General features: G+C 39.7%; 2 protein-coding genes across 2 annotated transcripts; one reads left to right on the top strand and one right to left on the bottom strand.

Moving 5' to 3' along the window:
• The first annotated feature begins 2647 nt into the window (after positions 1-2647).
• Positions 2648-7246, top strand: LOC5522250 (valacyclovir hydrolase). The gene is made up of 3 exons (XM_032367768.2): positions 2648-3131; positions 5849-6046; positions 6840-7246. Exons 1-3 carry the CDS (start codon positions 2768-2770, stop codon positions 7145-7147), a joined length of 870 nt encoding a protein of 289 aa, XP_032223659.2. The 5' UTR covers positions 2648-2767; the 3' UTR covers positions 7148-7246.
• A 210-nt stretch (positions 7247-7456) lies between these two features.
• LOC116604833 (Fanconi anemia group J protein homolog) lies at positions 7457-21946 on the bottom strand. The gene is made up of 31 exons (XM_048726649.1): positions 21691-21946; positions 21507-21618; positions 21157-21198; positions 20862-21082; positions 20433-20611; positions 19801-19993; positions 19383-19505; positions 19205-19300; positions 18960-19095; positions 18748-18794; positions 18481-18630; positions 16649-16680; positions 16255-16368; positions 16000-16045; positions 15802-15829; positions 15635-15690; positions 15194-15334; positions 15037-15105; positions 14715-14765; positions 14504-14575; positions 14365-14437; positions 13292-13363; positions 12917-13035; positions 12786-12821; positions 12130-12231; positions 11995-12020; positions 11864-11928; positions 9552-11417; positions 9152-9349; positions 8639-8790; positions 7457-7768 (listed from the first exon to the last, which is right to left on the bottom strand). The coding sequence occupies exons 1-31, from the start codon at positions 21775-21777 to the stop codon at positions 7724-7726; spliced, it is 4749 nt and encodes a 1582-aa protein (XP_048582606.1). The 5' UTR covers positions 21778-21946; the 3' UTR covers positions 7457-7723.
• Positions 21947-21970: the final 24 nt, after the last annotated feature.

Below are 21970 nucleotides of genomic sequence, written 5' to 3'. Positions count from 1 at the left end.
CACCTTGACTAGCATTGGAGCTAAAAAGCCGCATTGTGAAATAAACGGCGCGGGTATCAATTATTCACAGGTTAACGTGACGCAATTATGCTGAGGCCACCTTTTTTAATTTTGACCGATCAGCTAATATATTTTTACCGAAAAAATAATAAAGAAAATAGACTTGAATCAAAATTGACGCCGGGTTAAAAAAAATACAACATTATTGATTAGGAAATCTTGACATGGCATTACATATAGATGTCAAGAAAAACATTTATTGGATTCTTGTTAACGTAAGGGAATTCGAGATTTCGGGTTATCTTCCCCAATTAGTCAGGAAAATTCCAAGCTCTGATGAGTGGGCGTAAGTGTCTACTTTAGTAAAGACACATGACCCTTGAAATAACCAACCGATTTTATAATATAATTAAAAATAAAACTCTTAAGTATTTTCTTAGTACTAGGAGTGGCCAAAATGTCACGAAAATGAAATACATGTTTCCCCTAATATTGCTGTTTTCGAGGTACTTCCTCAACTAATTAAGTGCTTTCACTGACCCCTAGAATGTTTGTTTGGAATTTCCAAATGGGGTTTTCTGCCCCGCTGCTATTTGTTCCGCATGGACAAAGACGGTTATTTAATGGATAACCAAAGTTTTTCGATATTTTATCGACAAAAGCCCACTCCCTGTCGAGTGAATTTATTTTTGGAAGCCACAAGTACTCACCTTATAACTCTTTCCACAATTAATATAACGTATAACCAGTAATGTTGGCTATACTAATATTCTGGTAGAGTAGTTTAATTAGTTAACAAATTGACTTTTATTTTTAGATCCGCTTGTACATTATTTTTGTATAAATTAATAAAAAAAGAAAAACGCTTTTAAAAAAACGTGTAAAACTGAATCTGTATACATGTTCTGTTAAATCAAAATTGTAGTTGTTTTTCCATTTTCATCTTTTTTCTTAGCTCCATTATTTTCTTCCGTCGTTAAGGGGGAAACGAAAACCATTAGATTTCACACCATGCTATATTTCACACCATTTAGACGAATATATTATCACTGCAAGACTTATATTTGCCAAAAAAATTTGATTTTCCATTCAGACTGCTTTTACAAAGAGGAGCCAGGTGGGTTGGAATATTTTAGTAGCAACTCCCCTTGATTACCATAAACATGACGACTGACCTCGTTCAGATGGAAATAAACAAAGCAAAGGAAATATTACAACAAAGAAAGAAGAAAATATATCCCTTCTCTCTCTCTTTTTTTCGTTTTACCTATATAACCAATCATTTTGTGCCAATAGTTTCTTCGCGCAAGAACATGTCGTTATTTTGATAGAGTGCGCTATTCCCAAAACCGCTAATTGTTGAAAGCGAGTAAGCGCATTAGCGTCATTGTTTATAAGCGCTGTTGAGGTCACGAATCAGACAGAAAACAACACTGTCTATCGCGACGCAGCCCGCACAGCATGTATTCCCCTTGTTTCTACGGAAAAGATACCAGGAAAAACAAGCAAAATCATTTCTACAACACTTGCGCGTTATCTTGCTTTCTGATTGGTTGTAAGCTACGTTAAATCAGAGGACATACCACGGGATTCGTCATCACACAATTCTCGCAGGCTCACTTGAGGCGAAAGAGACGAAAAACCTTGATTCAAATTCGAGAAATTTGTTTCTCAACCTTTTCTAGTAAAATGTATTTTCCGTCCTTACAAAAAGGTCACTAAAAGTAACGAAGCGAGTAGGATTTTGAAGCTAAAGCTTTCAATTTTGCTAATCAACGCGCCTCGTGACTCCACAACATTTTGATCATGAGACGAAATATCGTGGTGTATAAGAGTACATACCAAGAGGCGGATACAGGGGGGTGAATTGGGTGGATATCCACCCCCCCTCTTTTTAGTAAAAATTGAAAAGTCACTTTGTTCGAAGAAAATAAATGCCTGTGGGGCGGAAGTTACAGTCCATGTGCCTTCGCCTGCTTTACTTTGCTAACGCGACAAATCCAATTCAGTGTGAAGTATGTATGGGTGACCTACCAAGAACCACTGGATCAGTTATAAGCTGTCTATCCGGCAATTATCCACCCCATATTTTGAAATCCTGGATCCGCCCCTGATACCACGAAACTATGGGAAATTTGTAATCTGCGAGTGAAGTCTGATTTATTTTTGTTACTCCCCTGAAATAGGCTATAGAAATAAAAAATCTGACTTGGTATTGTGTTGGAGCGTAAAATGACGACAAGAGGGTCCTTTACTTCCCTTTTATTTCTTAAACAGCATTTTTGTTATAAGTTATTAAACTCAAGAGAGCCTGAAAATGAGAGGGACTCTTTGGTCTGCATATCAATGACGATCATTTCTATTTTTAGCATTTTTACTCACCCTACCCCCCCCCTCCCCACCCCCGCGGTTCGCGTGTTGTTGTTTTGAAAACTCGATAAAAATAAAGAAATTATGTGAATGACGCGTAAAAAGAATACAAGGCTAACTTAAGCAAGCAAGTAGTAGATATACTCATGGAGCTAAATCCTTGAATTGTTTGACTGTTCTGTTTGTTTGAGCGGCGAAATCAAGTCAAGAAAATCAATGCATGGCCGTGTGGTCGCTTTTGGTTATCTCAACTCCATTAGTTAAAGAAATGTCTAAAGTACAGTAATGCCCTCCTCTTTATTTCCTAGGTTAGATGAGTCAACAAAACGCACCAATAACATTGGGTACCCTATGTAGCAGCCTACCACAGAAACCCCAATTCTTGTTTTGATCCGCCATGTTTGTTTTGTGGAGAAATGCAATTTCAGTCCTCGCTAAGCAACCAAAAGCTTGGATCCTTAGAAGTTCTTTAACTAGAAAGCAACGAAAATGCTCGACATCTGCAAAAGTTTTAGTCAACGGAGTAAATTTGCATTACGAGAAAGCTGGCTGTGGGAATCACGTTCTGTTATGCATTCCTGGCGCTCTTGGGTCTACTCAGAGTGACTTTGGACCTCAGTTGAAGGGCCTATGTAAGGACTTCACGGTTATAGCATTCGATCCTCGTGGATACGGCAAGTCCATCCCGCCTGTGCGAGATTTTCCAGACGAATTCTTCCCTAGAGATGCGTCTGACGCAGGCATGCTGATGAAGGTACTTGGTATGTGACCCCATGACAATAGCAGGGAATGGGGGGGGGGGGGGGGGGAAACTGGGGGCACGTGCCCTCCAATATATTCTTAATGGTTTTGCATTGTACTCTGTTTGTGTCTAATAGTTATTCACTGATCACTGATCATGTATCAATTAATTTTACATAAGTTTCTTTAGCTCTATGGTAATAGTTCACTAGATCCATCGAGAAAATTTTTATAACCAAATGCACAAGTAGAATTAACCATCTTCTTAACTACCGGCCAAGTTGTCAACCGGAGTCCAACTCATCTTGTCACATGAGCAATGTTTGGTAGGGATCCCAGGCCCGTACCTAGAGGGGGTGCAGGGGGTGTGAGCGCGCCCCCCACACAGCGGTTGAAAGTCCACTTTCGGTTCTTAATAGACATGCTATTCGTAGACAAAACTATAAAGCATAAGCTAGATCACTCTGGTATGTTATTAACCCATAAGCCAGACTTTATTTGCAGCCAAATCCGACAATAAACGTCCAGTGGAGATACTGCAAAGGCATAAAAAAATCCCTTTTTGTTGTTTCAGGGGTGGTCAGATTATAAGAAAACTCACTCCCTCCCCCCTCCCCCAGAAAAACTATGTCCACTTTTTTAATATTTCACAAGATTTTGCAATTTGGGTGCAAAATCATTTTCAATTTCGAAAAAATGCAAAAACGCATTTCTCAGAGAATTTTATTAAACCATTACAACAAAACAAAACTGTAGAAAACATATTGTGCTTCAGGCTATTTTCTAACACATTTACATACATCGAAGCTGTGATACAAAAGTTAAGAATCATAAGTTCTTTTAAAATCATCTTGGTCCTGGTTGTCATTAAAAACAAAGGAAACAAAACGGAAAAAGTATTGAATTTTTCGATATTAAAGTTTGTGGAAATATAATAAATGTCGCGAAATTAAAGAGACCAATAAGGTATTTTGATTAAATTGTTCGCTATAGCTTCTCAGTTGTGGCTAATTCCCCATTAGTGTGGCTTTTTCCTTTGGCTTAACATTGGACACAGTGGCTCGTGCCCTCAAGATCCTAGCCCACACGCATGGTTTGAACATCTAACAGAGTTTGTATAGGCGTTTCAGAGTTTAAAAAAATCATATATCAGCTCTTTTAGATGGACAAAAAGCAACAGGCGCAGACCAGAGTGCCCCCTATACACCCAGTATCACATGCATCAATTTGATTTGGTGTCTTTTGTTTTCCATTTGGTTTGACACAAGACAAAAAAAGTGTGAACAGCATTGACATCAGCCATCATTGCTTGCACAGACTCATAGCCAAAGGAAGTTCAATGGGTTCAGAAAAAAAAAACACCCCACTTGACTAAAGGGTTAACTCAGAATTGTAAGAATTGTAATTTAAACATTAACACCCCCTTAGGACTAGCAATTTAATGTCCATAGAATTTTATTCCCTAAAAGAATGCAAAATCAGAAGAGTCTCAACCTCCCCTAAGGGATGGCAGTTGGTTGGAAGTTTATAACCCCCATCTACTTTTCTGGCATAGTGCCAACATTTCTGGTTTTTAAAAATGCGTTTTTGGTGAATAAAAGTGGCCTTATCAGTTTCATTGAACCATTAAGTATACCATAACCTACCCATGCCTTTTGGCTATTCTATAACTAATCCATAACCTACCCATGCGTTTTGGCTATTCTATAACTAATCCATAACCTACCCATGCCTTCTGGTTATTCTATAACTAATCCATAACCTACCCATGCCTTCTGATTATTCTATAACTAATCCATAACCTACCCATGCCTTTTGGCTATTCTATAATTAATCCATAACCTACCCATGCCTTCTGGTTATTCTATAACTAATCCATAACCTACCCATGCCTTCTGGTTAATTTATAACTAATCCATAACTTACCCATGCCTTTTGGTTATTCTATAACTAATCCATAACCTACCCATGCCTTTTGGCTATTCTATAACTAATCCATAACCTACCCATGCCTTCTGGTTATTCTATAACTAATCCATAACCTATCCATGCCTTTTGGTTATTCTATAACTAATCCATAACCTACCCATGCCTTCTGGTTATTCTATAACTAATCCATAACCTACCCATGCCTTCTGGTTATTCTATAATTAATCCATAACCTACCCATGCCTTTTGGCTATTCTATAACTAATCCATAACCTACCCATGCCTTTTGGCTATTCTATAACTAATCCATAACCTACCCATGCCTTCTGGTTATTCTATAACTAATCCATAACCTACCCATGCCTTTTGGTTATTCTATAACTAATCCATAACCTACCCATGCCTTCTGGTTATTCTATAACTATACCATAACCTACCCATGACTTTTGGCTATTCTATAACTAATCCATAACCTACCCATGCCTTCTGGTTATTCTATAATTAATCCATAACCTACCCATGCCTTCTGGTTATTCTATAACTAATCCATAACCTACCCATGCCTTTTGGTTATTCTATAACTATACCATAACCTACCCATGCCTTCTGGTTATTCAATAACTAATCCATAACCTACCCATGCCTTCTGGTTATTCTATAACTAATCCATAACCTACCCATGCCTTCTGGTTATTCTATAACTAATCCATAACCTACCCATGCCTTCTGGTTATTCTATAACTAATCCATAACCTACCCATGCCTTTTGGTTATTCTATAATTAATCCATAACTTATTCCCTATTTAGGTTATTCTAAGTATTCCCTTCTTGGATGGAGTGATGGTGGCATTGCCGCTATGATCCTCGCATACACCAACCCCAAGAATGTCCAAAGTATGGTGGTGTGGGGATCAAACTCATACATCACCAAGGAAGATCTGGACATGCTGGAACCAACCAGGGATACTTCTGCCTGGAATCCAAAAATGAGAGATCCATTGGAAGGTTAGCAGGAATGATTATAATTTTTTTTCTATTATACCCATTTTCTGCCACAATACACCAAAAACTGGAATTAGACTGCCAAATTTTCGTCTTTAATAAGTCTGCCCCGAAGAAGTCTTATTAAAGACGAAAATTTGGCAGAGTTGAATTCCAGTTTTTGGTGTTTTGTATCCATTCTTTTGGTTCCTGAAAACAACTTATTTGGACTTTTTGCATTTACCCATTTTCAGCCACATATGCACCTTGTGTTCATTTCCAAGTTGTGCTTGGTTTATGGAGACATACTCCATTTTACAGGTCATAGTGGCTGTTAGACTGTCAACCAATAAGAGTGGTGAAAAGCACTTAACATACAAGCAGACAAGAGCACATACACACACATCGTAGGAGTACATCCAAATTAAACAATGATCAAACAATGCAAAGCTCAGAAACAGGCTTAACTATAAATTACACTGAAAAAATCCTTCAAATGGAATGTGATTCATAGCATCCTCCTTAAAATCATGGTGTTCAGTCAATATCTTCCACTAGAGTCTGTTGATTTGTATGTGCCATCAAAATTCTGCATTGCTTTAGCTTTTACCTGCTTAGGCCTGATGCACACTGGCGATATAACGACATAACAACATAAGAATTTGACATAATGGCATAAGGGAAAAAACATGTTTTTTCTTTTATGTCGTTATCTCCACGTTATTATGTCGACGTTATTGCCATAAGTGCGCGCGCCTATCTTGTTATGTCATTATATTGCCAGTGTGCATCAGGCTTTATTTTTCCTTATTCTCAGCTGTATATGGTGCAGAGGGGCTAAAAAACATGTGGTCTGGCTGGCTAGATGCATTCACACGTATTTACAACAAAAAGGGTGGGAACTTATGTAAAGACTACCTCCCAATGATTCGGTGCCCAACACTCATTGTGCATGGCGTGAAGGACCCTCTGGTGCCAATGTTCCACCCCGAGTATCTCCACAAGCACATCCCAGGGTCCACACTCCACCTGATGCCAGACGGAAGACACAACCTGCACCTTCGCTACGAGCACGAGTTCAATAATTTAGTCACTGATTTCTTAAAAAAACATGCTCACAAGTGAGGTTATGTTAGACAGATATGACAGATGGTGTACTTGTTAAATTAACCAGGGGAGTGTGGGGCTTGTGTACTGTACTCGTTAAATTACCTGGGGGGGGGGGGGGTGAGGGGGTGAACTGTACTTGTTAAATTACCCAGGGGAGGGGAGGGCTGGTGTACTGGTTAAATAACCCAGGGGAGGGGAGGGCTGATGTAAGCTTTTTATACCCTTTTGGGTGAAATGAAGGGAGGCCCTTACTTGTTGTGTAAAGTACTCATTAGTATTATACAGAAAGAGCCAACTACATTCTAAAAGAAACTTTGGTGTTCCTTAACATTATACCATTTCTTTTAATTTCATAACATTAACACTTATTGTATTTTTAGTCTTATTCAATAAAATGCTATCTCATAGGATTTTTTTGTTAAGCTGTACATAACCGATAAAAATCAACATCATTTATCTATTCTAAAATACTTTTTTCAGACTTTTATAAGAATGATTTTTTTGTTCATATTGGCTCTTGTAGTTATCATCTGATCTGCAATGCAAATGAACCAAGGTTATTGGTTGATCCACACTGCCTTCTGCATTGAATCAGTCATTCATGGTCAATTGAACGGACTCACAAAACAGCCAGATCTATAATAGAAAAAAAAAACTTCAATACTTGCACATGATAATATTCTGTCAAAGTATTTATTAGTAAATGTATTGATAGTTTAGTATAAGTAAAGTATTTTTTATTGAGAAAAATTTTGTTTTATTGAAAATAGAGCTTTCAATAAAATGGGATTATTAGAAAGTGGATTTTTTTTCTATTTGAAAAAGGTGCTAGGCCTCATTGTCCTCCGGGCACATGGAAACGAGCTGGAAATCAAGTTTAGTAATTGCGCAGGCCATGTTTTATTTTTACTCTGTTTGTCAAAAATTTCCCACATCTCTGCTTGTACAGGAATGTGGCTATTATGTAACCAATTTAATACGATTGCAGCGGAAGTATTGCTTTGTTCGCAAAACTCAAATCAGATTTCCGTGCAGAATAGATCCATACATTTCTTTGATGTGCTTTCTCTGCAGACTTTGAAAACAATATCAGAAAACTATATTTATGAAAAGAATAATCAAGCAACCATCCCAAGTCGTCAACAGGTTGCCTTACGGCAGGGGCGGTAAGAGTGGGAGGGAGGTCCCTGCAGGTTTCACGATTTTTAAAAATCGGAAATCACGTTTAACGATAAACTGACAAACTGACGACAAGGATCAATCTTTACTCGGAAATCACGATTCACAATTTTTAAAGAGCATAGATCACGATTCACGCTGATCAAATTTCGCCATTCACGAATCACGGCCAAGGTATAAGCAATCTCGGATCACGGTTTTCAATTTATCCTTTTCACGATTCACGATAAACAAAAAAAGCCGTTCACGGATCACAAAAATAACCCTTACCGCCCCTGTAAGGACTTCAGATGGTTGCCAATAACCAGTCACCCTTGTACATCTTACCTGTCTTGACGGTGGGACATTCTCAGAATTATGATGAACAGAGATAGCCTCTAATCCAACTGGGTGGCCAGAACTTTCAGGACAGCTTTTGCACAGTTGAGGAACATACAGCATGCCCGCTCCAGCTAAATAAACAGCGTTCATACCAGAACCTGCAATCAGCATGGATTTGAATGAGCAACTGTACATTTCTGGTCACCATCTTCCAGGCCGAGATGTCCCACAATACACTTTCTCAAAAGCTGCTGTGTCCATTGAAATGGGAAGGTTCCACTATAATGCAACTGCGACCAAAATCAATTTTATGCCACTTGTGCACAACAAAGAAAGGAACCATTTCATTACCATTACACCAAGGTTCAGTATTTTTTTTTTCGCAATAGGGCTGGTTCCACTCGGAAATTCCAGTCTTGTGGGTCCAGTGATTGAAACAAAAGATAGGACTACTTCATTGTACAAGCCAATAAGTTAATTTAATAGGCTTAATGATATTAATTAACCTGGTATACTTACATTTATTGTTGAGCTCCTGACCAGGTAAAAGTGCGCGCAAAGTGATCTGATCAGCATCCGAGACAATATACATCTCCCGATGACCGCCCGAATCCCGACGTCTCTTCCTGCTTCCATTTCGTTTTTTCCAGGCTGGTGCCCGCTCAGCACACAAGCTTGTGATTTCCTTCTGATTAATGGTTTGCTTATCAATTTTACCTATAGAACAAAATCTCAACATGAGGAATGTTTTTCGATTAGATCTTTATGGTATGCAGGAAATATTTTGCTTTTAATCATCAGGAATCCTGTGGCGTGTTTTTTTTAAGGCTTTCTTATTCTGTGTTGATATAAAAAGCTGGAACAACTCATTCGGTAAATACTTTTGCTTATTTTTTTCATTATTATCGTTTGTTCTTACCTTTTAAAAGAAGTGACCCACAATACGAACAGTACAATGTAGACTCCCCCGCCTCACTCACATCTCCCTCTTCTGTCGCATCCAATGCTCTTCTTTTGGCTGCTGTCCTTGTGTTTCGTGTAGCTCTCCTCAGGTTAGGCTTCATCACACTATTTGTCTCTCCTTGGTGGAGATTCTTGGCGACTTCACTTTTCTCTGTTTGGTTTTCATGTTCAGATGGTGTGGGTGTTGTCTTACGGAAAATACTTCGTGTTGTTGAACCACCAAATGTTTTATTTCTCTTCACTACTGTTTTCTGGTTCTCTTTCTTTACACCAACTTCAGTGTCATCGTCACACAGTGGAGAGGTAGGTTCTGAGAATAATGAAGGTGACGAAGGGCACGGAGCATCTTGCATTTCAATGTCTTCAGGATCCTCTGCCTCATGTCTTGGGACATACCGGGTAGCCTCAAATAATGGCGTGGATTGTTGTGTAAGATGAGATTCTGATCTGCCCGCTGTACTATAAGACCCAGCCATTGAGGCAGATCTGTCAACTGTAATATGAGACCCGGCCGTTGATGCAGATCTGTCAACTGTAATATGAGACGCAGCCGTCGATGCAGATCTGTCAACTGTAATATGAGACCCAGCCGTCGATGCAGATCTATCAACTGTAATATGAGACCCAGCCGTCGATGCAGATCTATCAACTGTAATATGAGACCCATCCGTCGATGCAGATCTATCAACTGTAATATGAGACCCATCCGTCGATGCAGATCTGTCAACTGTAATATGAGACCTAGCCGTCGATGCAGATCTGTCAACTGTACTTTGAGACCCAGTAATTGATGCTGATCTACTAGCTGTATTCGTGCTCCCAACTAAACTGTTTCTGCTTTGGGCTGCAGTACCTTTCTGCATATATACTGCAGGCTCTGTCCCCACTTGCTGAAGAGGATTTGTAATCACTGCTGTAGAAGCTGGAGCTGCTACATGGCACTGTGCTCGGGTGCCCATTTGGTTTGTAGTACCTACCACTTGCTCTTCTTTAACTCCCTGCAGGTTGTTAGATGTCTCCACTGAAGGTCCTGTCTGATTGACCAATGGTATTACACCAGGTTTTACCTGGTTAGCAAGCAATGGTATTTTCTGGCCATTATTCAAGATGGTGTGTGCAACTTGTAGGCTACCAGAAGTACCTGCCTTGTTTCCGGGTAATACCTGGACATATGGACCTCCAACATGCTGTGGAGTCAACATCACAGGTCTTCCTTGATTTCCTACCTGGGGTAAGATAATCGTTTGACCATTCTGTATCATGGATGAAGGCACCAGGAGTCGGATAGTCGCTCCTGCCGGCTCCCTCTGCACCACCTGTGTGATCTGTTGGACCATGCCTTCAGCCCTCGGTACTACTAGCTGACCTGGATTGACGGCAAGGGGTGATTGAATCTGGTTTATGCAATACTTATGCTGCACTGTCCCTTCATGCATACTGGCCTGATTTACAGGTGGGATATTTCCCTGGAGCTTACTCGTGATGTTAGATGTCAGGGGTGTGCTGGTTTGTTGTCGGCTTTGTGCTTCTGTACCAACAAAAGGAGAGCCTTCTGACTTGATGGCTAAACCTATTGGAGAAATGGCTCTAGCTGATGGTGTCTGTTGCTCTGGTTTAAGTGGCGTTAGTGTTGACGGCATGCTGGTATTGTCCACCATGTGAAGGCCACTAGACGCTGGAGTCGATGGCTGTTTTAAGCTTAAGGGAGATTTGTCTGGAAAAGGGTCGAGTTTCCTAGCTTCTGTGAACGTCTTGAGTGAATCCAGTGCTGAAGGGAAGTGATTGTAGTGTTTGATACGTCTCCTAACCCATTTGGATATACCTGAAACAGGCGAAGCCATTATATAACATAAACCCATTAATATACACCTATTTCACAAAAGGTTATCAGTGCAAATGGCGAATGGTGGTAAATGGCTTATGGGTACTAACTATTCGTAAAATTAAAGGTGTTAAATAGAGTCCAGCAATGTCAGGGCCAAGCATTGGTAACCTTTATCCATTAACTGCTATTTGCCCATTTATCCATTAACTGCCATTCGCCAATCGCCACCTAACAGGCCGAGCCACTATATAATAGACCCTAACTACTTGAATAAGCGCTGTGCAACATGGTTGGGCAAAGGTGTTTATTCAAAGGACGCACTTGTTTGAGCAATTATGGAATATTTACATACTCCAGCTGCACACTTAGAATCACATTACAAGTTACATCAAATGTAGGAGAACTTAAATTGCTGCTGCATCAGGAGAATGGAGATAACTTACTGTTGCTATATCTCTCTGACTTGCTGAATCTCTCGTCCACCAATAAAATGGCTCCCCAGTCCTTCCTATGAAATTCATTCCATTAGGTAACCAGAAAGTTGAGTCATGTTCATATTTAAGGTACTACTTACTTATGTCTGATGCATCTCCCCAAAGCCTGGAATTTAAAAATTACAATCTTTAGGTTTATCAATTTTGATAACCCGCTTATATATGGATAATCAAATAGGAATAAAACCGTTTACTAATAACCACCACTAATGTACCTGGTTGAGTGCACGAAAGGCCTGGATTTCATACCATTCACTGCCATTAAGAAGACCTCTTGTGCGTGCATGCTGGTTATTGAACTTGCGCTTCAAGTCAACCTACATTCACGGACACAGTAGGACAATTAAATAATAAATATTGATTAAAATGGCTACGACAGGAGCAAAAAATGGCAAAATTAAAATTGTAAGGTTGTGATAGCTTATATTTTCCTTGCATAATATAAAACAAAATAAGCTTTAGTTTTTCTTTTGAAGATGATCCATTCTTGAGATATGATTGAGCAAAGTTGCCATAGATCATGAAAAAAGAAGCAATTTCGCCCACATTGGGAAAGTTCAGACAAATCAAGAGTTTTACAACAGTCTTTGCAATATCTCAAGAACGGATTATTTACCAAAAAATACTAAAGCTTATTTTCTTTTATATTACACAAGGTACATCTATGCAAAGAATTAAGCGAATATAAGCTAACACGTTCTTACAATTTGAACTTTGCCGTTTTTTGCTCATGTTGATGGCTACAGTTTATGTAAAATTTTGAGCCATGTTAGTAATAGCAGGGTTTAATGGGATGTTAGATGCAGGGCACTGCCATCAATGATATCAAAACATCCAAATAATCAGTGTCTAACCAAGACTTAGTTCTTACCTGGATATCTTTTGTGTTTGGGAAAGGAATTCCAACCTGTCAAATTTAAAAAAAATAGAAAGGATAAACAAAATGAAATTGTCTCTATAACTAATTACTTTATGATGCTGGTGAAATGTACGATAACCTACTGTGATAACGGCTCTTGCATTATTATCAGCAAAGTCCAGCCCCTCACTGACTTTGCCACGACAAACAGCTAAAAACAGGGCTCCATTCCCACTCTCCTCACTATCTGAGTCATCAGAATCTGAAGGGGTAAAGCAAAAGTTTTATGTAACGCAGCAAGTAATGGTGATATCAACCCTATAATCCTATTACTGTATCAAGGGAAACCCTCTCCCAAACACAGCAAACATAACAAAGTCATCAGGGCCCCCTCTCTCTCCCACCAGCACAAGCTCTCAACAACAACAACAAATGTTTATTCACACTGACAACAACATACAAAAAGAAGAAGAAGCAAAACATGACATGACATGCAAGACAGCAAGTAACGAATATACCTTGTTCAACTTCCTCAGAGCCTTCACTCAACCGGATGGCTTTATAGAATTCATGCATGGTGCTGTCAAATTCTGTGGAAAGAGGTAATATAATTTACGATGAGCACTTACAGACTGAAACAAGAACATTGATATTATCACCCAAAATGGTCAAACTAGAGCTTAATTGACTATATTTACCAACAGGGCATCCCCTAATAACGCATTGAGACAATATGGGGGACCCATTCCTGAGGCAGTAGTGAGTGGGTAGCCACATGGCTTCATCTCTGCCATTCCCAATAGAGGATGCCAATATATATCCAGAAAGAAGGGGAGTGGTGGAGGTTGCTGGGAGGGTGAAGAAACTTGTTGAAAAAAAGGTGGAGGGCTTGTAGTGAGGGGGTTGCAGGGAGTGTGGATAGGGTTGCATTGAGGGAGGGTGGAGGGATAAAGAGAGGTTTGGGAAAGGGATGCAGGGAGTGTGGATAGGGTTGCAGTGAAGGAGGGTGGAGGGATAAAGGGAGGGTTGGGGAAGGGATGCACGAAGGGTGGAGGGGGATGCAGTGAGTGTGGATAGGGTTGCATTGCGGGAGGGTGGAGGGATAAAGGGAGGGTTGGGGAAGGGATGCACGAAGGGTGGAGGGGGATGCAGGGAGTGTGGATAGGGTTGCATTGCGGGAGGGTGGAGGGATAAAGGGAGGGTTGGGGAAGGGATGCACGAAGGGTGGAGGGGGATGCAGGGAGTGTGGATAGGGTTGCATTGAGGGAGGGTGGAGGGATAAAGGGAGGGTTGGGAAAGGGATGCACGAAGGGTGGAGGGGGATGCAGGGAGTGTGGATAGGGTTGCATTGAGGGAGGGTGGGGGGATAAAGGGAGGGTTGGGAAAGGGATGCACGAAGGGTGGAGGGAGATGCAGGGAGTGTGGGTAGAGTTGCATTGAGGGAGGGTGGAGGGATAAAGGGAGGGTTGGGGAAGGGATGCACAAAGGGTGAAGAGGGTTGTAGGGAGGGTGAAGGGGGTTGCAGGGAGTTGCAGGGAGGGAGGATGGGGAGGGTTGCAGGGTATGAAAGAGAGGGTGGAGGGGGTCTCACCTGATTTTCCACCACTGCGAGGCTCTTTGACCACCACCTTGAGCTGCAACAACTGCCGCCACAGACCCGTGGACTGGAAAAGAGAAACATCATCATGGACCAGCCATTTAATTGATGCAAGTGACCTGACCTAGCATACCTGCCAGCGCTTGCAGAGTTTCTCCATCATACTGTATGAAGGAAAGAACACCAAAACACCATGTGGGACATTCTGAAAACAGACAGAAATGAGCAAGCAGACATTGTTTGTCAAATTCAATGCGATGATCTCTGTCAGTTGCCAGTTAGACCAGGATATGCATCCTTGTGGAGTGCATGGCAACCAAAATGATACCAGAAGTTTTACTCACCTGGCAGACACTATGAATGATTCTTCCTATTTCATCTTGGAATGAGAAGGTCTGCCCCAAGACAAAGGGAACAAAATGATAAATGTGGAAGCAAAGGCTGAGGTGATCGTAACACTCATGGCAAGAGTGTCAATGAAACAGGTCTAGGAATGTGAAAACTATGAAAAACAACATAGTTGGAGATATAATAGTGATCTAGTGGTGGTAAGAGAGCAGGTAGATATCCTTACAGTACCGATCACAGTAAAGCTGGTAGATAGTAGTAGATGGGGATGATGACGGCAAATAATGAAGATGGTGATAACTGAGCTGGTTACTGTACCTCTGTATGTTTGTAAGTGGCATTAACAATAGATCCAGTAGGGCCAACAGACAATGTGCCTACCCACACCTGCAGCACAGCAGTAACACAAATCAGTGGGTGACAGTTTGTAATGTAAGGCAAGATGGATGAGCCACTAGTGTGACATATCTCTTACCTGTGAGTCTGCAATCACATGGTTAGCCTCAAGCTTGATGGGGAAGTCCACACCAAGCTCAGAGGCGAATGAACCCATGGGAGACAGTGTCCCAGATGTCAAGATGATGGAACGGGTGGTTGCACCAACTTCAGAGAACACCTGGAATGCAATTAGTAATGAGAAAATAAGTTTAAATAGAGTGTGCCCATTGCAGGATTCTCTTTTTCCTGGGGTTTCTACCTGGTTTTTATTTGCCTGGTATGAAAAGTATGATAGGAAGCAGCAGAAATATTATTTGTTACATACATTTACTGTATGTAGTGATCACCACTTAAAACTAGTTGTTATAGGTTGACTTTTTCCAAACAGGGCATAGAACACTGAACTGGACTCTTTTTTACCTGCCTTGCAGAGAGTCATTGTAATGGACCATGAAATGAATAAATATTTTTATCCTACCACAGCAGGGTTGAAGCACCAAAAATTCAGAGAGTAGGTCCATTCCTTGCGGAAACCTAGCGAAAATCAATGTCAAATTTCAGTCACCAGTTGCGTAAGTAAAATACTTAAAAGATTTATTTATGTACAGTGACTAGTAGTTCTACTGTACAAGTTGCTGTACTCACTAGCGCCTGATCTCCTCCATCCTCCTGGCTGTTTTCAGAGAAAAGGAGATTTAGTCAGGACAACAGGGACCAGCAAAGCTGCTTTAAACACATAGACTTGTATCTCCAACATAACATAGTATTAGTAGATTATAGGTTGTAGGTTAAAATTATTTCAAACTAGGGATATAGATTAGGGCATTATTGCAATTGACTCACCAAGTTATTATCCCGCACAGTTTCTGCAGTCTTTAAAATTGTGACCCTTTAAAGGATAAATGGTACCAGTACATAAACACAGAAATTTACCATAATAACAAGTTTGGAATGTATTTCTTTTGTCACAAATTGGAAAATGATAGGATGGCCATAATCCACTATTTATCCAATATAATTCTAACCACTGCAAAACAGGTCACAGGTGAAGGAACTGACTTCTCCCATCCATATCCACAAGTTAAGGGAGGGACATACCTGTAATCCCCTACATACTTCTGACCATTACTGAACAAGTACTGGAACATGAGAAACAGCCCCTCTAGGACGGTGATTGTGTGTGATGTCATGGAAAGATTAAACTCTTGAGTCCTGGTGGAAAACAGTGAGACAACACATTACTTGCACCACTGCAATGCACATTTCATCAAAATGGAATAAGACCTGCCCCTTGCATCAATTTTATTTACACAATTTAATGGCAAGGTTGGCTTTTAAGCTGAAATGATACCCAAATAACTCAAAGCAATACAAACAGCAAAGACTGATTTCAAAATTCAAAAATGACCTTAAATTATTGGAAACCAGTTGGAAACAAAAAAGTATCAGAAGGCTTTTAACCTGATGTTTTACGCTAGTATATTATCTTTACCTTTGTGGGTCTGAAGCAGTCTGGAAATGTCCCTAAAATGAGACAAAAACAGGATTAAAAGTGTTCTGTTGTATTCATGTCAATGTTGTATTACCTGGAAGAGCTAATGTTGTATTACCTGGTAGAGCTCATGTTATTGCTGTATTACCTGGTAAACCTGATGTCAATGTTTTGTTACCTGGTAAGGCTCATGTCATTGTTGTATTACCTGGTAGAGCTCATGTCAATGTTGTATTATCTCGTAAATCTCATGTCAATGTTGTATTAACTGGTAGAGCCCATGTCAATGCTGTACTACAATACCTGGTAAACCTCATGTCAATGTTGTATTACTTTGAAAATCTCATGTCAATGTTGTATTACCTGGTAGAGTTCATGTCAATGTTGTATTAACTGGTAGAGCCCATGTCAATGCTGTACTACAATACCTGGTGAATTTCATGTCAATGTTGTATTACCTGGTAAACCTCATGTCAATGTTGTATTATCTTGTAAATATCATGTCAATGTTGTATTACCTTGAAAATATCATGTCAATGTTGTATTACTTTGAAAATCTCATGTCAATGTTGTATTACCTGGTAGAGCACATGTCAATGTTGTATTACCTTGTAAATCTCATGTCAATGTTGTATTACCTGGTAAACCTCATGTCAATGTTGTATTATCTTGTAAATATCATGTCAATGTTGTATTACCTTGTAAATATCATGTCAATGTTGTATTACCTTGAAAATCTCATGTCAATGTTGTATTACCTGGTAGAGCTCATGTCAATGTTGTATTAACTGGTAGAGCCCATGTCAATGCTGCACTACAATACCTGGTAAATTTCATGTTAATGTTGTATTACCTGGTAAATCTCATGTCAATGTTGTATTAACTGGTAGAGCCTATGTCAATGCTGTACTGCAGTACCTGGTAAATTTCATGTCAATGTTGTATTACCTGGTAAATCTCATGTCAATGTTGTATTACCTGGTAAATCTTATGTCAATGTTGTATTAACTGGTAGAGCCCATGTCAATGCTGCACTACAATACCTGGTAAATTTCATGTTAATGTTGTATTACCTGGTAAATCTCATGTCAATGTTGTATTAACTGGTAGAGCCTATGTCAATGCTGTACTGCAGTACCTGGTAAATTTCATGTCAATGTTGTATTACCTGGTAAATCTCATGTCAATAGTGTATTAACTGGTAGAGCCTATGTCAATGCTGTACTGCAGTACCTGGTAAATTTCATGTCAATGTTGTATTACCTGGTAAATCTCATGTCAATGTTGTATTAACTGGTAGAGCTCATGTCAATGTTGTATTATCTGTTAAATCTCATGTCAATGTTGTATACCTTGTAAATCTCAACGCCACTTTGTATTACCTGGTAGAGCTCATTTCATTGTTGTATTACCTGGTAAATCTTATGTAAATGTTGTATTACCTGGAAAATCTTATGTCAATGTTGTATTACCTGGTAAATCTTATGTCAATGTTGTATTACCTGGTAAATCTTATGTCAATGTTGTATTACCTGGTAAATCTCATGTCAATGTTGTATTACCTGGTAAATCTTATGTCAATGTTGTATTACCTGGTAAATCTCATGTCAATGTTGTATTACCTGGTAAATCTTATGTCAATGTTGTATTACCTGGTAAATCTCATGTCAATGTTGTATTACCTGGTAAATCTCATGTCAATGTTGTATTACCTGGTAAATCTTATGTCAATGTTGTATTACCTGGTAAATCTTATGTCAATGTTGTATTACCTGGTAAATCTTATGTCAATGTTGTATTACCTGGTAAATCTTATGTCAATGTTGTATTACCTGGTAGAGCTGAATGGTTGCAGCAGTCAGTTGAATCCCCTCCAGTTCTTTGATGATTTCATTTCCAGAGAGGATCTTGCAAGCTCTTTCAAACTCCCTTCCAGTCATGTTATCCTCATTATGATGTACCCAGTTCATAATACTGGCAACCTATACAACAACAACAAAAAAACTTATTAGCAATATGAAATCCTCTTATGTTCTAAAAAGTGATATTACATAGCAATACTACATAGCACCATGGATAGCTGATGTAAAGCAACTTACCATAATGTGTAATGGTCTGTGATGATCAGGCATTATTCCCATGGAAACTGAAAAAAAACCCAGTAAATCATTAATTATTAAAATGTGCCTCTTAATGACCACCATGGTAACAATACTTAGTTTATCAAGGTTGCCATGGTAACAATACCTAGTTTATCAAGGTTGCCATGGTAACAATACCTAGTTTATCAAGGTTGCCATCGTAACATTACCTAGTTTATCAAGGTCATCCAGTGTCTCCTGTAACTCTGTCATGCTAAGTGTCAGGCTGGCTGAATCTCGGGCGGAGTCCTCCACGTTATGAGCTTCATCAAGAATCACAATCTGATCTTTTAAATCTATCTCCATCTAGGGAACAAAACAACAAATTAAGTTTAAAAAAACAAGTTATTAATGTCTATTTCCCTATAGGTCTTCCTCATAGGTCCCCAATGACGACAACATTCATATTATGTACCTGTTTTCGTATTTTGGGGTCAATAAGATAGTTGTATGGGCAGAAGATAATGTCTGCATCTTTCATCAGCCCTCTGGCCCCATAGTATGGGCAAGCCTGTAAAACAAACAATTATTTATATGTGTGGGTTTTTCATCCGCATTTGTCACAAGTAGGACAAAAAAAAAGAAGTATTTACCTTTAGCTTTTTTCCAAGCCTTGTAAGATCCTCTATGTCCCAAGCTTGAACAAGGCCAAAGTGCTTTATTTGAGACTGAGACCCAATTGCACTTTCCTTGTGATAATATCTGCATGACTCACCCTGGAAACCAAAGAATATGAAATATATGGCGCTATCACCATAATTTTTCATCATCATTATCTCACTTCCTCCATCACCACTATTACTATTAATCATCATCACCACTAGCCCTATCACCATTCTCATGATAAAAATCACCATCATCATCACCAGCTCTATCACCATTCTCATGATAAAAATCACCATCACATCATCTTCAGATGCCAATACACACATTTAGATGGAAAGAGTTATTTATATTTAATGGTGTTTTCTCTTCCGTCATTCAAGCATCTACTGGTCCCTGAGAAATTACCTCTGAGTTATCTCTGAGCTTCTTGCATTCATCATTTTTGTTCTTGTTCTGCGAGACACGTGGATGGATGCAGGAGTGCTCTCGGCTGGAGAGGATACACATTCTGGCATGTTTGTATGCTGTCTTGCTGAGCTCTCTTGTCATCTGGCTCACTTGCTTATGTGTTCTAGTGCCATAAAAGATCTTTGGCACCCTGATCACATGAAACCAAACACACTGTATGAGTTCAGTGGCCAGGAGAAGTAAACTTCAGTACACATACGGTAACTTTGGGTGGGCATAAAATGTTTGTGGATAAATCATCCACATCCATATTATGCCAACCCAAAGTTGTATAATTTGGACGAGAATATTCCCCCCTGCATGACTTTCTTGCTTCAAAAGACAAACATTTCTTATACAGGGCCATCGTTCTCTGAGTAGGGCTTACTGTATGTGCTCAACTGTAATCAGGGTGAGGGTACTTTGGGGTGATAGTTCTGTAATTCTAAGGATTAACAGTCATAAAAGGAAGGTGGTGTCTATTCCTCCAAGAGATACCAAGATGTTTAATGGTTATTAAAAGGCACAGTCTATGTTAAAAACATTCAACACTAGTACATGTAGCTATTTATTCAGCAGATCTGACTTACTTCTCTTGCGCTTGTGTCCCCTTGCTTTTCTTAACATCATCAGAGCATGCCTCTTTGCTTGTTTCACTGGAGGAGCTGTCATTTCTTGTCAATTCCATGTTCCATTTTGGAGGGTCACAGTCCATTTGTTCCTTTTTACCAGAACTTTGACTTTTTCTTTCACTTAGTTTTGAAACAGGCTGCAAGATTGGCACAGTATTTATCAAAACAACATCAACAACGATAACGGAAGGAGCATTCAGTTAAACACTGACCGAGTAGAGAATGGGACATTGTTTCAGTTGGAATTTTACCCAATTTAACCCTCAAACCGCAGTTGTGAACACAAGCCTAGCAAGTCTAACTTTCCGTTATGTGCATTTCCTACTAATTTAAATTGTTTGTGCATCTACTGTATTTCCTCTTTTTATCCCAAATTATGATAGTTACCTGAATAGGTCCAGGGGTGCGGAAGCGCTTGAGAGGAGGCTTGAAGTCATCATCTGTGTCATCATCATCATCAGCGGCAGGTTCTATAGTAATCTCACTTGGCCCATCTTCTTCCATCTGTGGATGATGCATCTCTGGAGAGCTGGAGGATGTGAGGCCCATGGTTGTCTCTGGTAAATCCATTGAAAGAGTGGGTGTGACCTCACAGCAATCATTAGGGCCTGTAGCGTAAGAATATTATTAAAAATGGGATGGTATTTTGTTATTATGTACATAGTTATCTTTACACACTTACCTGGTTTTTCATTTTGTTCTTCTTCTAGTTTGGCTATCCTTTCTGTAAAACAAATACACTTAAGAAATTACATCATCTCTACATTGTATAGCTTTTTAGATTTGTCAACTCCGGCCCCAAAATTACCCATTTACGTTTATTTCGTTGTGAGATTGCCACCCAGTTTTCTATTGAGGGTTCAATGGGTTAACACCGAATTAATGAATTTATGACTGACCCATCGAACCTTCTGTCCACCTTTCTCTATTCCCTTTTTGTTTATAAGGCCTGATTTACCTACAAGCTGCTTGTGCGCTAGCCCCTGGGGCATTGTTAGAGCTTTTACGGTATCTTCTATTGAAAAAACCTACCGTACTCGGCCGCTTGCCAAGCGAGACAGGAGCAAAGCAATGCAAGACTTTTCCCGCTGCCGGTAGGACTCTCGAGTAAACAGTTCTTCTGCCCCTCTAGACCTCGCATTATCTGTATGTGTTACGGAAGGTCATCTAAGTTAGAGAGAAATCAGTAGTACTAGAGAATAAGATCGGGATCTACCTTATCCATCATGCATAGCTGAGTTGGATAAGCCTGGCAAGGAAAATCGATTTTCACTCCATGGATCGTGTAACTTTTGCTCTCCATTTTGAACAACACTCAACTTCCACCAGTGCACAGACACAAGATAAACACACAATTTTACTACGAAAGATCCGTGCCTTAAATCATCGTAAGACCGCGTCTAGGTCAGTGAGCGACTGTATTTGTGTCTTTGGGCGCGCGATACATTTCGAACAAGGATACTTTGTCTCCGCGCGGTACATAATATAGACAGGGA

The sequence above is a fragment of the Nematostella vectensis genome, chromosome 4 (assembly GCF_932526225.1).
Source record: "Nematostella vectensis chromosome 4, jaNemVect1.1, whole genome shotgun sequence".
Taxonomy (NCBI): domain Eukaryota; kingdom Metazoa; phylum Cnidaria; class Anthozoa; order Actiniaria; family Edwardsiidae; genus Nematostella; species Nematostella vectensis.
This window is presented reverse-complemented; position numbering and strand designations above follow the sequence as displayed.

Coding starts and splice junctions, on each gene's coding strand:
- LOC5522250 (XM_032367768.2), top strand. CDS start 2,768: ATGTTTGTTTTGTGGAGAAATGCAATTTCAGTCCTCGCTAAGCAACCA. Junction 3,132..5,848: donor CATGCTGATGAAGGTACTTG/GTATGTGACCCC, acceptor TTCCCTATTTAG/GTTATTCTAAGTATTCCCTT. Junction 6,047..6,839: donor AATGAGAGATCCATTGGAAG/GTTAGCAGGAAT, acceptor CCTTATTCTCAG/CTGTATATGGTGCAGAGGGG.
- LOC116604833 (XM_048726649.1), bottom strand. CDS start 21,777: ATGGAGAGCAAAAGTTACACGATCCATGGAGTGAAAATCGATTTTCCT. Junction 18,795..18,959: donor GGATGACCTTGATAAACTAG/GTAATGTTACGA, acceptor GTTTTTTTTCAG/TTTCCATGGGAATAATGCCT. Junction 8,791..9,151: donor TCAGGAGCTCAACAATAAAT/GTAAGTATACCA, acceptor TGCTGATTGCAG/GTTCTGGTATGAACGCTGTT.